This window comes from Notolepis coatsorum, assembly GCF_963971535.1.
Source record: "Notolepis coatsorum genome assembly, chromosome: 18".
Classification (NCBI taxonomy): domain Eukaryota; kingdom Metazoa; phylum Chordata; class Actinopteri; order Aulopiformes; family Paralepididae; genus Notolepis; species Notolepis coatsorum.
In genome coordinates this window covers 19,527,385-19,546,379 of record NC_140182.1, presented here as the reverse complement: position 1 = coordinate 19,546,379, position 18,995 = coordinate 19,527,385, and the positions used below count along the sequence as shown (strand labels likewise).

At 45.0% G+C, this 18,995-nt stretch overlaps 1 protein-coding gene across 6 annotated transcripts in view; it reads left to right on the top strand.

Moving 5' to 3' along the window:
• Positions 1 to 18,421, top strand: part of kiaa0513 (KIAA0513) — a 61,659-nt gene extending 43,238 nt beyond the window's left edge. For 2 of the 6 annotated variants that reach the window (XM_084335578.1, XM_084335576.1), the window contains exons 10-12: positions 1,192 to 1,272; positions 2,059 to 2,153; positions 12,401 to 15,465. In XM_084335578.1, coding sequence (XP_084191704.1) covers positions 1,192 to 1,272; positions 2,059 to 2,153; positions 12,401 to 12,456 — 232 coding nt within the window. In that variant the 3' untranslated portion in view covers positions 12,457 to 15,465. Of the gene's footprint in view, positions 1 to 1,191; positions 1,273 to 2,058; positions 2,154 to 12,400; positions 15,466 to 16,527 lie in introns of those variants that run through there. The other 4 variants (XM_084335577.1, XM_084335580.1, XM_084335581.1 and 1 more) reach the window with 4 other exon arrangements.
• The last annotated feature ends 574 nt before the right edge of the window (positions 18,422 to 18,995 follow it).

Sequence of the window (18,995 nt, the reverse complement as noted above, 5' to 3'; positions counted from 1 at the left end):
TAAACCTCATTAAAATGGTATGTTTTCATTTGATGTAGTCTGAATTATTTAGAGTGTTGGCATCAGGACAGAGTTTTAGTACATTATAGATGAGTACGCTTTACTGATGCCTTCAAGGAATGTAGGGGATATGAGGTCATATCGGGGATCACGGTGTAGGCTACCGTAGCAGATTTGCGAACCGATTTTGAATGGGAACTACGCCAAATTTAAGAATTGCTACTGTAAGACGGACCAAAAACTCTCTCCCAAATCCAAAAGATAAGAGTGCTAGAACTCAAATTTGTGATGTCATCAGGTATAAAAGTCTAACACTGCTCCATAGACAATGAATCGAGAAAGATGGTATAGAGATGACACTGAGAGCACCCAGGGGAATGTTCGGAGTATATTTGGTTATATGTTCTGCTTCAGAACTGAGAACGCTACTATAGAAGGGGGTAATACAACATGAAGCCCAGTTAGCCCACACTGTACTAACACCGGCACGCTCATCGAGAGCTTCAAACTATTTTGGGGAGAGCGTTATCATCAAAGTAATCTCACCAGGCAGCTCAATGAGGAAATTAATTGACAAGCTTGTTGGCTCTTGTGGTGTCTGTGTATTGATGCATGGAACAGTGGTATTATAATTCACATTGACATTGTTTTATCAATGATACTGAAAATGACTGAATGTGTCATTTTTATACTAACATCCAGTGCTCCGCCTTGTTTGCCTGAATGCATTATGTTAATTTGCTGACGGTTGACTATGAGTGGATTTCTGTTGTGTCTTTTTGCTGAATGGCAGGGTTAATGTGTATCCGTTTCCCATGTCTTTGCTTTGTGTGTTTGCACTTCCAGTACTGTGTATTAATGGATCCTCTTTGTTCTAATTCATCCGACTCCAAAACGCTTGGTTTGATGGATGGGTATCGTTAAAATTCAATACCATTATTGGTCCCGAACTTCAAATTCAATTCAAAAGACTTTATTCCAGGCGCAGAATAGTCGGCCTCTCATTTGTTCTCTAGATGGAATCATACTGCAGTCAGTGGGAAATTGTGGAAAATACAGTCCAATATTGATCGGCACCATTTTTACGACGCCCATCCCCGATTGGCTCTTGATGTAGAAAAAGACGAGGGTCAGAAACGACCTGAACTGACCGGTGACCTCTGACCCCTGCATGCTCTGTTGCTCTTCCAGGGAGAAATGGTGTCACATGACCCAGGAGGAGAGGGACGACAGCTCCAGGACTGATGAGAACATCGCCTTTGGACAGCTGGGGTGAGGAGAGGGACATATGTGCTCTCAGCACTCACAAAATTAGATACATTTATTTGTTTGGTGCCGTTTGTGTGTGTGTGAACACATGGTAGTCTTGAAATGTATTTATCATTCATGTGAAACTAGTGCAGTGTGTGCCCACTGTGCCCGTTTGGAACTGCCACGTGCTTGGCTCCCGCTATTGCTACTTGCAGTGCTGTCAGGGAGCGTGTCCCTTTGGCGTGACCGGGCCGATAGCTTGCGCCCCCGGAATACTGCTTCCAGCATTGTGGAGACCCGCAGTATGGCTGCTTGCAGCGTTCTGTGGAAACATTCATCCGATCGACCTCACACTCGACACTGCACTCCCTTGGGTCCTCAGCAATACACCCACCAAACGTAACGTTTGTTGTTATAGCGCCACCATCTGGCCAAATGGCACCATATTTGACACTGCACTCCACTGGGTCCTCAGCAATACGCCCACCCGAGTGTGAAGCTGATTGGGTGAACGGTTCTCGAGATATGTGAAGGACAGACAGACAGACAGACAGATAGAGATTCCTCCCTGTATAGTGGATTCATCATTTACGCACTGTGTTGCTTTTGATACTACATGTGATGTCTATTCTTTGGGAATCAACATTACAAGCCAGATGATATCAAGACATCCTTTCAACCCTGACAGGATCTCACAAGCTTATCTGGTCTGCATGGTTACAAAATTGCAGTATGTTATATTGTTATAGTAATATGTTTTTTTCCCCCTTTGTAGTAAAATTGGTTGGGTTGTTTATGTATTTACAGAACATTCACACACAACATGCTGGCTTTTGGACTCAGCAAGAAACTCTGCAATGATTTCCTGAAGAAGCAGTCGGTCATCGGCAACCTGAACGAAGGTAAGACCTCAACTCTGTTACCACTGGCCCACTGAGATGAAGGTGAAGATGTGGTACGTGGTACTGGTAGGGAGACGTCCTCTGTCTCTCAATAGCTGTATAGGAAACAAGGACACAGAGGGTAGTAGATGCAAAGCATTCTTGCATAGGTTGAACTGGTCGTACACAACGTGCCATGACTGAGCCACCACTAGGGGCAGAGCGTGAGTGTGAGTGAATTAGTGACTGAATTAAGTAATGACTGAGGGAACAGGGGAACGAGTGAGTGAATGACACTGCTGGCCATAGAGGTAGAGATAGCTTTACATCTAAAACATGAAGAATTCACACACTTATCTTCACTGGTATCATATATTATAGGCTTTCCAGACCAATACCAAATACTGGTATCATATAGGTTTACCAGACCAATACCAAATACTGGTATCATATAGGTTTACCAGACCAATACCAAATACTGGTGGTATATAGGTTTACCAGGCCAATACCAAATACTGGTATCATATAGGTTTACCAGGCCAATACCAAATACTGGTATCATATAGGTTTACCAGGCCAATACCAAATACTGGTATCATATAGATTTACCAGGCCAATACCAAATACTGGTATCATATAGGTTTACCAGGCCAATACCAAATACTGGTATCATATAGGTTTACCAGGCCAATACCAAATACTGGTATCATATAGGTTTACCAGGCTAATACCAAATACTGGTATCATATAGGTTTACCAGGCCAATACCAAATACTGGTATCATATAGATTTACCAGGCCAATACCAAATACTGGTGGTATATAGATTTACCAGGCCAATACCAAATACTGGTATCATATAGGTTTACTAGGCCAATACCAAATACTGGTATTGTTACAAAGGATCAGATTAAACCGAATATATATATTTATTGATTGATATATATTGCATAGTATTTGTATATCGTTTGATATCCCTTGTATATTCCTTGTACATATACACGGAATGTCCCTTTAGCCTAGTACAGACCATAATATTTCATTCTCCTATTGGACAGCGGTCCACAGGCGCCAGAGCCGTGCCTCCAGAGTCAGGTTCAAAGCCACCGTCAAGACATGTCTGTACATGCCCGGCCTTGCCCAGGGATACGAGACAGAAATGAGGTTGGCACTATTTTGTTCGCCGTGCATATAAATATGGCGCAGGTGAATACAGAAGTAGAGTTACCCAATAAGTTGAAGCCTCACCCACGATACAACGTGCGGTGAAGTATGGCCTGTTTGGCCCCAAATAGAGCATTGAGACCGCGTGCGAATTAATAACTGAATTGTCAGAGTTTGGCGCTATACCGTCGAGTGCGACATATTTCTATTAAGTCAGTAATAGTCTATTTGTGTATAGTGTATCGTGCGGCTAAAGTTCTACAGTGACCAGCATCACCAACGCTTCCTCGTATCAGCTAGAGTGCTTATCCAGGCTGGGCTGCTTTCATGGCGCTTTCACCCGAGGAGACCTAGACGAGAACCGTGTGGACATGTACACTGGATTAATCTACCCGACGACTACATAGCCCTTTGCGGCTGGATTATATTTGTTTTGGTCCTGTGATTTATGGAGCGGAGAATCGCCGACGCCTACACGTGTGGGATTTACCCTGTGAGGAGACCAGTCGAGTCTGCGCCTCAGAGAGCCGGCTAGCTTTCTTCACTGTGGAGCTACAGTCTACGGAGAACAGCTGTATTCGTCTGTGGATCAAGAGACTATTGCACCGTCTCCTGTACTTGGAGTCTCCTTAGTCATCGCAAAGAGAAAAGGGTATGCACGAACTGTACGCAAACTCTAATGTCGAGAGGATCTTAGAGAAGCTTCCGCCCGCCCGACAAGAGCGATTCAGGCGGCAAAGAGACCACCGTGATCCTAACGGTCCCGAGCCATCCCTCCTAGACCTAGCCGACTTCCTGGCGAGAGAAGTCAACAGCCTATGGTTGGATACGTTCATGCGGAGCACCCCAAGCTCCAGAGAGGGACCTAGGAGAGCAAACGATGGCCGAAGATTGGTGACCGTCATGCACCAATCAGAATCAGTACCGAGCAGCAAGAACCACAGTACCCCCTCGATGAAAGAGAACTGGAAGATGGTGTGCCCGTACTGCGAAAAGGAACACTGGTTGTCACAATGTGACACGTTCAAGAAGATGACCGCCGACGAGGTGAGTCAATGGATAAAGTCCAACCGACGCTGTTACCGATGTGCGCGCAGTCACATGGCAGCCGATTGCCGCTTAAAGAAGAGGTGTAATCGGTGTGACGGAGCCCACCTAGATGTCCTACACGACAGTAACAGAAGAAAGCCTGCACCCTCAAGCAGCACAAAGGCAAGTGTTATGTACATTGACCCCGCCAGCAGCGGGGGCGCCCAGGTGCTCTTAAAGGTGGTCCGCGTAACACTGAGTTACCAAGATAAGGTCATGGACACTTACGCCGTCCTTAACGACGGGTCAGAGAAGACCCTTCTCCTCGCGTCCGCTGCGGCCCAGCTGGGGCTGCGGGGGAGCGAAAACCAGATGACGATTCGGACAATAAGAAGAGATCTAAAGACGATAAAGGGCGAGAATGTCTCCTTCACTATCGCAGCAAGCGGGCAGCCAGAGAGACGGTATAGGATTACTAATGCTTTCACCAGCCAAGAAATAGGCCTGTCGCAGTACACCTACCCCATCGCCAAGCTGATGGATAAATATGTGCACCTGCGTCAACTACCTATACCGCTCATAGACGGTGCCACCCCGACCCTGCTGACCATGCAGACCTCATCGTCCCGATAGACCGGGTCCACACAGGGCCCAGAGGCTGTCCTGCAGCAGTCGAGACCCGCCTAGGATGGACATTACAAGGCCCCCTCGCTAAGTCTCTTAACCGAACAGCAGCCACTAACTGCCTCCACTCCAGAGTGACAGAAGAAGACACCACCCTCCTACAGCATGTCGAGAGGCTATGGACACTAGAGACAATGCCCTTTAAGAACGAAAAGAAAGACATTCGTTCCAAGGAAGACATTTACGCTATAGCCCTCCTCGAGCGGGGGACAAAGAGAGTCAAAGTCAACGGAGTGATGAGATACGCAACTCCACTCCTGAGGCGAGAGGGTATGCCTACCTTCCACGCCCCAAAAGAAGCGACGGAGCGGTATCTATTGAACACAGAGCGGCGCCTAGCCAGAGACCCCGCTCAAGAGACGGTGTACCGCGCTGAGATTAACAAGCTAATCACAGCGGGACACATAAAGAAAATTGACATTAAAGAGGCCGATCAGACGACCGAATCATGGTACGTGCCGCACCACAAAGTCCACCACAACGGCAAGGATCGTATTGTGTTCAACTGCAGCTACCAGATCGGATCACAAAATCTGAATAAAGAGCTCTTGCCCGGCCCAACACTCGGCCCCTCTCTACTAGGCGTGTTACTACGTTTCCGCCAAGACAAGGTGGCCATCAGCGGCGACATCAAAGGGATGTTCCTGCAGGTGAGACTAGTGGAGGAGGACAAGCCCCTGCTGCGGTTCCTATGGAGAGAGAGGATCGGGGATGAGCAACCAGCCATCTATCAATGGGAAGTCCTCCCTTTCGGAACCACATGCAGCCCATGCTGTGCTACGTTTGCACTGCAAAAACACGTCGCAGAGGACCCAGCAGCTGATGAAGAGGTCCGACAAAGTGTAGGAAATAGTTTCTACGTGGACAACTGTCTGCAAAGCGTCTCGACGCCAAAAGAAGCCGAGGCCCTTCTACTCAAGCTCCGCGCCTCCCTGATCAAAGGTGGCTTTGATCTCAGGCAGTGGGCCAGCAGCGACCCGCAAGTATTGCGCAGCCTCTCCCCCGAGGACAAGGCAGCAAGCAGCGAGACCTGGATGGCGACCATCCCAGGAGAAGCCCAAGAAATGACATTAGGACTAGTCTGGCGCTTCAAAACAGACTCGCTCCATTATAAACACACACCCCTGACCAAGGAGCAGGGAAGGTCAACTGCACTACCGACCACCAGACGGAGTGTATACAGAACACTCGCCAGACAATATGACCCGTTGGGATGTATTCTACCTTACACCACCAGGGCAAAGATGATTGTAAGAGCGTTATGGGACAAGGACCAGGGCTGGGACGACCCCATACCCGAACACCTTGCATCCACATGGAGAGAGTGGGAGACGGAACTCAGCTCACTCCCAGGTGTCAACATACGCCGCAGCTACTTCCCACCCACAGTGAGGCCGGAGACGTGCCAGATGGACCTGCACGTCTTCAGCGACGCCTCCGAAGTAGCCTGCGGTTCGGTGGCCTACTTGCGTGCCCGAGAGGAGGGAGGAGAAATACATGCTGCTTTCATCCTGGCTCGCTCAAGAATAGCCCCACGAAAGCAACAATCTATCCCGCGTCTAGAGCTCTGCGCAGCCCTAGCAGGAGCGCAACTCGCCACGTTAATCCAACGTGAACTCACCATTCCGGTGCAAAGAACAATCTTGTGGTCAGACTCCACGACAGTACTCACATGGATCCGGTCTGATTCGTGCAGATACAAGGTCTTCGTGGGAGTCAGAGTCACAGAGATTCAAGATTTAACAGAAGTAGCAAGCTGGAGGTATGTGGACACAAAACACAACCCAGCTGACGTCATCACCCGGGGAATGTCCCTGGATGACCTCACCCGTCACAACCTATACAGTGACGGGCCAGAGTTCCTCAAGCTCCCGGAAGAAGAGTGGCCTACACCCACCCCACGGGAAGCGAGTAAAGAGGAGGCCGAAAACAAGAAATCTATGTTCTGTGGATTGAACACACTCGTCTCCACAGACCCCGACATAGACGATTGCCTCACCCTAGAGAGTGCGCAGCTAAAGACATTCCTGTGGCACCACCCAGAGGTTCAGCTCACTACTGACATTACAGCAGCTGACTACGAAGAAGCAGAACTTCTTCTACTACAATGAGCCCAGAGAGACTCGTTCCCCGATGAGCTAGACTGTCTACAGGGAGCAAAGCCCGTCCCATCAGACAGCAGACTGCTCCACCTAGCCCCCGAGAGCGACGCCCATGGTCTCATCAGAGTGGGTGGTCGTCTGCGGAGAGCTCCAGACTTACCGGATGACGTCAAGTACCCGATAGTCTTAAACAGCCGACACAAGGTCACAGAGCTGATCATAAAGAAATACGACGAGGATGTGCATCACGCCGGGGCAGAGAGAGTCTTCGCGGAGATCAGACGTCGTTATTGGATACTGCAAGGGAGAGAAGCAGTGCGGCGCTTCCAGCGAACCTGTCTAGACTGTCGTAAGTGGCGAGCGCAGCCCAGTATACCCCGGATGGCTGACCTACCTCCCTGTCGCCTCCGACTCGGCGACAAGCCTTTTCACTCCACCGGTATGGACTGTTTCGGCCCGCTGTATATAAAGAAAGGAAGAGGAACCGAGAAGCGGTGGGGTATTGTATTCAAATGCATGACCACCCGAGCGATGCATATAGAACTCCTTCCAACCATGAGCACAGACTCATTCCTTATGGCCTTCCGAAGATTCACATCGCGGAAAGGCAAACCGTCTATATTATTGTCTGATCACGGGACAAACTTCAAAGGCGGAGAAAGAGAGCTGAGAGAGAGCTTCCAAGCTATGGGCCCAGAACTTAAGACCCACCTCGCTCCATCCCAGATTGACTTCCAGTTTAATCCCCCGAACGCACCTCACTTCGGTGGAACTTGGGAACGAGAAGTACGTTCAATAAAGACAGCCCTGTACGCCGTGCTTGGGGCCCAGACCGTGGCGGAAGAAGTCCTAATAACAGTCCTCACGGAGATCGAGGGAGTATTGAACTCAAAGCCCCTCGGTTACGTCTCAAGTGATGTAGCAGATGTCGACCCAGTCACCCCCAACACACTCTTGATGGGGCGGCTGGACCCCGCGCTACCACAGACAATGTACAGGCCTGAAGCCGAAGAATGTGGAGGTACAGTCAAGTATTGGCTGACAAGTTTTGGAACAGCTTCCTACTCCACTATCTACCGTCTCTACAGACCCGCCAGAAATGGGTGAAAGAGAGAGACAATTTGACAGAAGGAACAGTCGTCATGATTATCGACCAGTCACTACCCCGAGCTATGTGGCCGGCTGGCCGCGTAAGCAAAGTGATCACCGGTGCCGACGGAAAGGTCCGAGCAGCCGAAGTGCTCGTCCAAGGACGGATCTACACCCGACCCGTGGCGAGGCTAATAGAACTGCCAAGGCTCCCCGATACTATCGATGACGACCATGACCCCATGACTTTGTGAACTGCCCGACCCCTCACAACAGACATTGAGTAGTGGACAGTGCGGTTAATCTGTCTCTGCTTAGCTAATTAGGTGGGACTAATTAGGAGGCGGCTGTTACAAAGGATCAGATTAAACCGAATATATATATTTATTGATTGATATATATTGCATAGTATTTGTATATCGTTTGATATCCCTTGTATATTCCTTGTACATATACACGGAATGTCCCTTTAGCCTAGTACAGACCATAATATTTCATTCTCCTATTGGACAGCGGTCCACAGGCGCCAGAGCCGTGCCTCCAGAGTCAGGTTCAAAGCCACCGTCAAGACATGTCTGTACATGCCCGGCCTTGCCCAGGGATACGAGACAGAAATGAGGTTGGCACTAGTTTGTTCGCCGTGCATATAAATATGGCGCAGGTGAATACAGAAGTAGAGTTACCCAATAAGTTGAAGCCTCACCCACGATACAACGTGCGGTGAAGTATGGCCTGTTTGGCCCCAAATAGAGCATTGAGACCGCGTGCGAATTAATAACTGAATTGTCAGAGTTTGGCGCTATACCGTCGAGTGCGACATATTTCTATTAAGTCAGTAATAGTCTATTTGTGTATAGTGTATCGTGCGGCTAAAGTTCTACAGTGACCAGCATCACCAACGCTTCCTCGTATCAGCTAGAGTGCTTATCCAGGCTGGGCTGCTTTCATGGCGCTTTCACCCGAGGAGACCTAGACGAGAACCGTGTGGACATGTACACTGGATTAATCTACCCGACGACTACATAGCCCTTTGCGGCTGGATTATATTTGTTTTGGTCCTGTGATTTATGGAGCGGAGAATCGCCGACGCCTACACGTGTGGGATTTACCCTGTGAGGAGACCAGTCGAGTCTGCGCCTCAGAGAGCCTGAGGCCGGCTAGCTTTCTTCACTGTGGAGCTACAGTCTACGGAGAACAGCTGTATTCGTCTGTGGATCAAGAGACTATTGCACCGTCTCCTGTACTTGGAGTCTCCTTAGTCATCGTTGACCAGACTCTCTACTACCGACAGATCCTCTACCCCTGCTGGCTTACAACCGGGGGGACCCTTCCAGTATCTCCCGCTATATATTACTAGTGTACCATAGATATAATTCCCTAAGATTCAGGTTGTATAATTACCTCCTGCGTAACCAGAGAATGGACATTCATTATTGATTTGCCTACGCACATTCCTTTGTCTTATAAGCGCATCCAAAGTAAAATACAGAGAAGTATATTATGTACCTTTTGCTGCAATAAATACTTGATTACACCTTTGTGTGGAACCGATTCATATGTGGGAAGTGTTCATCATATTTATATATCATGTACTGTATGGCCAGTAATTAAAATACATAAAGCGGTAGTGGTTTAATGATACCATACTTATCAATACAGTCAGGGAATTGTACCCCTCAGTTACAGGTATCATATAGGTTTACCAGGCCAATACCAAATACTGGTGGTATATAGCTTTACCGGGCCAATACCAAATACTGGTATCATATAGATTTACCAGGCCAATACCAAATACTTGTGGTATATAGGTTTACCAGGCCAATACCAAATACTGGTATCATATAGGTTTACCAGGCCAATACCAAATACTGGTATCATATAGATTTACCAGGCCAATACCAAATACTGGTGGTATATAGGTTTACCAGGCCAATACCAAATACTGGTATCATATAGGTTTACCAGGCCAATACCAAATACTGGTATCATATAGATTTACCAGGCCAATACCAAATACTGGTATCATATAGGTTTACCAGGCCAATACCAAATACTGGTATCATATAGGTTTACCAGGCCAATACCAAATACTGGTGGTATATAGGTTTACCAGGCCAATACCAAATACTGGTATCATATAGGTTTACCAGGCCAATACCAAATACTGGTATCATATAGATTTACCAGTCAATACCAAATACTGGTGGTATATAGGCTTACGAGACCAATACCAATTATTAGCGCTTTTCTAAATGCTCAAAGACGCTTAACCACCCTGGAACCCAACCTGAGCATGACATAGGAGCAAAATGGCCGCAATGTGAATATGGTCAACGCCAGGCTAAAGGCGTGGTAATAGAGACATGAAAGCACCCATATTAGGAGCAGCAGGATAGACGATAATCAATTATGTCCCAATCCCTTTTGTTTAATGACCCCTGACTAATGGTCTATATGTCTACATTGTTCAATAAAATAATGGGCTAATTGTCTATGTCTGAATGGTTCACTTAAAGTAATGGACTAGATCTGTTTAAGATTAATTAAATAATAAGTAGAAATGGGACACAATCATGTTTTACTGTGATATGAGTTTTGTGAATACATAATGGTAAGGGAACATTACATTACAATAACTTATTTATTGAGGTGGACACGGCTGTGCCTTGAAGTCACTTCCTGTGTGCATTAAAGGGGAACTACTTCCAATTTCAGAATTAATTTGTGTTATTCCTATCCAAAAATGTGTTTCAAAACTCTCAGATTTGTGATCAGATTTGTGTCATCGGGTATAAGGTCTGAAACTTAAATAATGATCCGATTCACCATCAGCTTGGAGCATTGGACATTGGTCATTGGACAAGTATTGACATATAATCACATTTCCTCCATTAGAAATATCTAACATGCTTCTATGTGTCAAACATGCAGCAAATCATGTCAACTTGCTTTTATTTTTGACATGTTAAACATGGTTCTTGGTATCAGACCTTAGTATTGGGGACATTCTCCGATACAGACCCTATTTTAGCCTGGTATCAGACCGATATGCAATACCAGTGTTGCACCATCCCTGACCCTGATCCTGACACAGGTTGACCAGCCGCGGGGAGTGAGATGTTTTAATCCTGCTCTATAGAACACAGGTTGACCAGCCGCGGGGAGTGAGATGTTTTAATCCTGCTCTATAGAACACAGGTTGACCAGTCGCGGGGAGTGAGATGTTTTAATCCTGCTCTATAGAACACGGGTTGACCAGCCGCAGGGAGTGAGATGTTTTAATCCTGCTCTATAGAACACATGTTGACCAGCCGCGGGGAGTGAGATGTTTTAATCCTGCTCTATAGAACACAGGTTGACCAGCCACAGGGAGTGAGATGTTTTAATCCTGCTCTATAGAACACAGGTTGACCAGCCACAGGGAGTGAGATGTTTTAATCCTGCTCTATAGAACACAGGTTGACCAGCCGCGGGGAGTGAGATGTTTTAATCCTGCTCTATAGAACACAGGTTGACCAGCCACGGGGAGTGAGATGTTTTAATCCTGCTCTATAGAACACAGGTTGACCAGCCACATGGAGTGAGATGTTTTAATCCTGCTCTATAGAACACAGGTTGACCAGCCACATGGAGTGAGATGTTTTAATCCTGCTCTATAGAACACATGTTGACCAGCCACATGGAGTGAGATGTTTTAATCCTGCTCTATAGAACACAGGTTGACCAGTCGCGGGGAGTGAGATGTTTTAATCCTGCTCTATAGAACACGGGTTGACCAGCCACAGGGAGTGAGATGTTTTAATCCTGCTCTATAGAACACAGGTTGACCAGCCGCGGGGAGTGAGATGTTTTAATCCTGCTCTATAGAACACAAGTTGACCAGCCACGGGGAGTGAGATGTTTTAATCCTGCTCTATAGAACACAGGTTGACCAGCCGCGGGGAGTGAGATGTTTTAATCCTGCTCTATAGAACACAGGTTGACCAGCCGCGGGGAGTGAGATGTTTTAATCCTGCTATATAAAACACAGGTTGACCAGCCGCGGGGAGTGAGTTGTTTTAATCCTGCTCTATAGAACACAGGTTGACCAGCCGCGGGGAGTGAGATGTTTTAATCCTGCTCTATAGAACACAGGTTGACCAGCCGCGGGGAGTGAGATGTTTTAATCCTGCTCTATAGAACACAGGTTGACCAGCCACAGGGAGTGAGTCTGTCTCTGTGTTTTCTGTCTACAGAACAATACAACTTGCTGAGTGAACATATAGAGAAAATGGCGGCGGAGTAAAGTGAGTGAGAGCCGGACGACAGCAGACATTCCTGACGACAACTGGTGCAAACTACGGACTGGCGGCACACACACACACACACACGCACACACGCACACACACACACACACACACACACATTTATATATATATTAGTCTCTATCTTATATCAGTACAGCGGCAGCCATGACTGCTGTTGCATAAGGCGTGGCGCCATCTGTTGGAAAATAATATACTCAACAATCCTTCAGATGAAGAAGCACTAGTCCTGTTTTTAACGTTCTCAGATGAGTGTTAAAACTAAACTCTGTGTGTGTGTGTGTGTGTGTGTGTGTGTGGTGTGTGTGTGTGTGTGTGTGTGTGTGTGTGTGTGTGTGTGTGTGTGTGTGTGTGTGTGTGTGTGTGTGTGTGTGTGTGTGTGTGTGTGTGTGTGTGTGTGTGTGTGTGTGTGTGTGTGTGTGTGTGTGTGTGTGTGTGTGTTATGGTAGAGAACAACAGAAGTTGTGTACCTCCAGTTCAACATTCACGCCCCACGTGACTTGCAGTAATTTCACACCTGCATGCACTGTTTACCGTTTAAAATGTTCAAAATGTGGTTCTTTATCTGAATAATGAGATTGTAGTGAAGTGTTCTGTAGCAATCCATCCTCAGTCCTCCTCTATACCTTCTTCTATATCAGCAATAATAAGTACTGTCAAACATAATCAGACACTCTTAACTATACATTAGCAAGTACACAATGCCGTTTCAATCACAGCCTACAGTACAAAGCTATTATATACTCAATAGACAACATCATCGGCATCCACCGATATTTAATGTGTGATGATGACTAATATTATCTAAATTGCTATGAGGTGCTGGTGCCTTGTTCACGCAGATGGATAACTCGGTATGAGCGCTGAGTGAGTCCTATAAGAGGAATAGTCTGTTCCAGTAGAAAGAAGCGAGAGAGGCTTGATCCCTTCAATGAACCTTGTTATGCCAACGCGGTGCGGACGTGTCGGTCCTTCATCAGGGCACATCTAATCATCTAATCACATATAGGAATATATATCTTAGATAGACAAATGCTGCCACACTGCTGTTTTTTCAACCAACCCAGCGTACTCCTCCTTCCTCGCATGAATATGTTTGAGGGGTTTCACCCCATTAGATTTGATATATTCATTCCGATGTTCAATATTTAAGAAAATACAATGGGTATCTCAAATATTTATATTTAAGGTATTAAGTATGGAATGAAACCCCTCCACCACCTTGTACTCATACAGTATATCCATGTATGTATATATCAGTGTTCCACCTTCACTGCTTCAGTGCATTCAGCCCAGTCGGCGTTGGTAAAGAAAATACACTGTCCTCGATGGCTTGTCATCAAGCCTTATTGCTACTATACAAATCTACAGTATACAGTTTACGTGCTGTGCAGTGTAGCATACATTGTGTATACACAGTGCACAAATTCGAGCTACATCATAGCTGTGGGTGTTTGAATATCACAAAACCACACACACACACACACACACACACACACACACACACACACACACACACACACACACACACACACACACGCTAACATACTGTACTATTAACCTACGTCCTCCCATGCCTGCTTGTCCCCAGGTCTTTGCTGTGTGTGTTTGGAGATGTGTCACTACCAAAAAATGTACACATCTAACTAACCATACTCTTGCCGACACATGCTTCATGACTAGTAGTATTATTTAATTCTTGTTTCTATAACACCATCTCGTTACCTTGGGGATGTCAGAACCTCTATGTCTGTCTAAAGTGCCTTCCACTCACCATTGCCACCCAGGAAGATCTGCTCGTCTATATGTTCACATCTCACTTGTCACATGATACACTATAATGCACACAATCTAGAAAGAGACATTGGGCAACTTTGAAAAGCAATGGAGGTGGGCAACTTTGAAAAGCAATGGAGGTGCTTGAGGAGAGATAGGAACCGTTAAACTAGATAGATGGATAGATGGACGGACAGACAGACAGACAGACAGACAGACAGACAGACAGACAGACAGACAGACGGACAGACAGACGGACGAGATTGAGAGGAGAGACAGGAACTGTTCAACTAGATAGATAGATGGATTCTTAATAGGACTAGTTGTTAAAGATCCCTAAATATTCAGCACAACAATTGAATGAGGTTGGAGTGGGGTGGAATTTGGCAATGATCACGTGATGATCACCAGTACGACACATCTTCAGTTGTGTTCCCCGACCTCATTGGGTGTTTCGGCCATTTATCACAATACACCCTCTGCCGAGGTTGGCCCACCACAGGCTGATCAGGCCTGGGTGTGTGTCGCACGGTGGATAGATAGATAGATACTTTATTAATCCCCTTAGGGAAATTAGGGCTTTACAGCATCATTAAAGTAAAGCTGCATTGCAGGTAACATTATACATGTCTAGGGAAAAGTATATAAAAGGGTAATAAGACTAAGGGTAACCTGTATACGTAGATATATGCAAATATAGGCTATATAAAAACCATTGTGGGTGACAGTGGGCTTTGAGGAACAAAGACTCTGTCATATTTATTTGGGAGAACTTGCCCATGTTCATTGTATCTAAATGTTGCCCGTGTATCATGGCCTATGAGGTCTACAGCTATAGCCTAATCTCACTGTTCAACATTGAAAGAGTGATTCTCCTTGATCTCCAGTCATATTTATGCATGTGAATGCAATTCGGTAGGTTGTCAGACAGTGCTTTAACGGTAGTAGTCATGGTATTCTAATAGTAGTTGCTAAATTGTGTTAGATCCTGATTGGACTAATAGAGAAAGTACTCTGTGTTTTGTTCTGGGTAAAGAAAGCAGCTATCTGCATGCATGTTTCTATCTGTGTTTGCATGTTGTATACAGCAATGTGCAAATGGGGGTAAATGGGTAGTTGTGAGGTCAGTGATGTCTCTTGGTTGTATTACTGTTTATCACCACCAGGGGGTAGAATTGTGTCTTCAAAGCAGTGATGGGGGGGGGGGGGGGGGGGGGGGGGGCTGCCTCTTGAGAGAGCAGTAAAAAGATAAGAAAAACATCCTTAGCTGAATATTCCAGAATGTTTTTTAAGAAGGATGTCATGGTTAAGTACATTGTATGGTGAGATGATGTACACTTTCTGGCAAGTTTTTTTTAATCGATTTATTTCAGACTTGATATTTTAATCGACGATCTCCTGTAAATGTTGTACATTTTTCACCCGTCTTTCGAAACGTTTCAAAGATGCAATTGTTTATGGCTGTGACCGTGGTTCTCATCTTCCCGTGAACAACCTATGTGGAAAAATTATGATGTTATTATGACTGTATTTGTATATCTACTACTAGTGACGAAACTGTTCAATGCTGTAGTTATGCTCTGCAAAATGTAGGCGTACTAAGTGATTCAATCTTGTTTTACAGACATAACTAATTAATTTCAAGATATTTATATATATTATAAATATCCTACGGCACTGGCAGATATTTTTGCTGTTTTCAAGAAATTGTCACTTGTTTAAAGGCTCAGTCCGGGATTCCTACTTCACCATCTACATTTGGGGTGTATTCAACACAAGTCTTTAATGTGTTGGAATATTTAGCTTTTTAGAATTGTACTCAGTGCATCATCAAAATACAGCTCTGTTTTACTCCCAATGTTTACAAATATTTACAAATGTAAACAAACCTTTTACAGCCTCAAAAGGTCACCTGAATTTAATGTTAAGTGGTTACATGTTGTCAAGGCTCAGACAATCCATATCAGAGTGAGTCTTCTATTCAATAAATCACTAAAAGTTGGCCGTGTGGGCCGACGAGGGTGCCATATCGTGGATTGTGCCTTTAATGACAATGAGACTTCCAAGACATTCACTTGAAAACGGTGAAAGTGAGTTTCTTGTTTCAAAATGGTCTTATTATTGTGAAACAATTGAAATTATCATGAAAAAACGGGAAGAAGCTGTTGACTTGAAATGCGGCATCTTGTAATAATATGTTTTGATACAAGATATAATCACTTAATAACCTTGCTGTGTTTCTTTGCAGTAGTGACCCTGAAGTGCCCTCATATCTCTGCTCCCCTTTGAAAGTGGTCCATCAAAGCGCCCGACCGCGACCCAGCCATGTCTGACGTGTAGTCACCTTAGTTTCAAGTTTCTTTATTAGTTGTCATACAGAAGTACAGAATACTTTTATACAAAATGCTTCTTTCTAGTAGTGCAACAACCTGTAACATAAACTTAAATCATTCCTACAGCATCTTAGTCTTTAGCTACAGTCCAACGCCTTGCAGTCCTCTCTGCACGCTATTCCTGTGCGAATCCATGTGCTCGAACGTTGGAATTCACTATTTGTGTAACTGCATTCTCTGTGTTTGTTGCTATGTCTTTTGTTAGCTTTTTTTTATCGATCTGTCAATTGATCTGTCTCTCGCTGAGGGCTCTCCTTGTCACAAAGTGTCCCTTGTATGCCGCTCTATCGCTTGTGTGTTTCTGCCTGATGCGTTTCCCCATAAGCCTTTTTTGCTTTTTCCATATCCTTACACCAGTGCTTTCCCACCAGTGGTCCGATCCGGGAGGGGCTTCAAATGATATCAAGTGGGGCCACCACAAGATCTTATGAGTATTTTTGAGGAGAAGGAATCCTGTTAAGGAGGGCTCAAGAACTCGAGGTGTGGTGTGTGTGTGGGGCGGAGGGGGGTTGTATCTGTAGTAGTGGGATTTAAATGGGATTTATGTGTAAATGGATGTAGATTTGAGGGACAAAAGGTTGAAAAGCACTGTATATACAACAAGAAGCATGTGTGTTTTTTTCCTGGTGACCTTGTTTTTGTGGCAGCCATGGCATCTGTATGACTCCCTCCTATTACTAATTATTGCTGATGACCCGTCAGTCTTGTTGACAAAGTGAACATTGTTTTCCGAATTCCGAATAGGTTGGGATCGGCCCTGTGCCCAACACCATGCATGTCCATCACCAGGGTTTTGAATTTGAACAATGTGCTTTGGTGAAGCCTAGTTGCAGTTGCTTGGTGAAAAAGGTTTATCCAATAAGCTTCAACTGAGCCTTTCTTAAAGGCTTGTTGAAATGTTTGCCATTTGCAGCGTTTTTCATATATGGACTTATTTGTGTTGGCCAACCACAAGAATCCGATTCCCAAACCAATCAAATAATACAATATGTAAGATACTGTATATTTAATATATTTTAAAGTGTTTATTGCATTGTATGTGTGCACGCTTCTGTCCCCCAAGCCACCAGCACAAATAACTTAGGAATGTGTGGGAAACACTCCTTTGTATGCCGTGATTAGCACAAGTAGATGAGCATCTTGGGTTTAGTCTTGACCCAGCTGGACTCCGAACAGCCCCCTGACACTCTGGCTTTGACCGCTACAATTGACCTCGCCCTCTTTTCGTCATCCTCCAATCACAAATGTTGTTTTGAGGGTGGGGGTTTGAGATAGGTTGACTAACTTTCACTGCTTCACTTTGTCTGTGTGCTGCATGGCCACCGCATGGTCTGTCTCGGGCCTTTACACATATCTGTTGTTCAAAAAAAAAAAATGTGTTGTCGTCTTTTACACAGTGGAGAATGAGGTTCGGATTTGACAGAGTAACAATATTTGGTCCTGTGTAGCTTGAATAGTTGAGCGAGGGCTAACATTGTTAAGGTTAGAGGTTCTATTTGTAAATCACATGGGCCAAAGCATCCGCCAAATGATATTTATCAGGAACACTTCTGTGTCATCTTTATGCAAAGGCCTTCAGAGGTAAAACACAAACCGAGGTTTGCAACGGGGGTGGAAGTAAAGAGGACTTTTATTGTGATATTCATTGTGTCCTTATTATTTCATGTGCAGCTGTCACATTTGCATGGCTTTGTTGTCAGAATTATGATGGATCAAGTTGTTGATACTGTAATAAATATATTTTTTTGATGTGAACTTTTGTCATAGGTTTCTGTTTGTGTGTATTGTGTACACACTTGCCTGTGTTCATGGTTTGAAATTGCCACCAGCCATACAATGATAACTCTGGCTGTGGCTGGTAATTCTGTCATTCCTACAAGCCATGTTGGCAGGGTATAGCAACTTGAGTTCAATCAGTCACTTTCTATCCCGAAAACGACTTAAGCTGCTTCACAATGAAATTTGCTGTTGACATTCTCAATCCTCTCAGGATCTCCCCAAATAAATTAGTCCATGGGTTAAATTTGACCCAACATGACATAATTTCTGGCCCCCCAAAGGCTTCCAAGAGTGAAAAGATGTTAGATTTGGTATATTAGTGTTATTAGTAATTAGTATCTATTAGTGCTTAGTGCATGTTATTTATATTTAGGTAAGGAGTGATTTTGAAATAACTTGGTTATTACAAGAAACAAAAGCATAAGATCTAAGACATTGTAAATGACTGGTACTTGTAACATTCGATACACCTATATAGTAAAAAAGACATTTACCAAATTAAAGGGCCCATATTATTGCCATTTCTTTTAATTTTTTTTTTCAT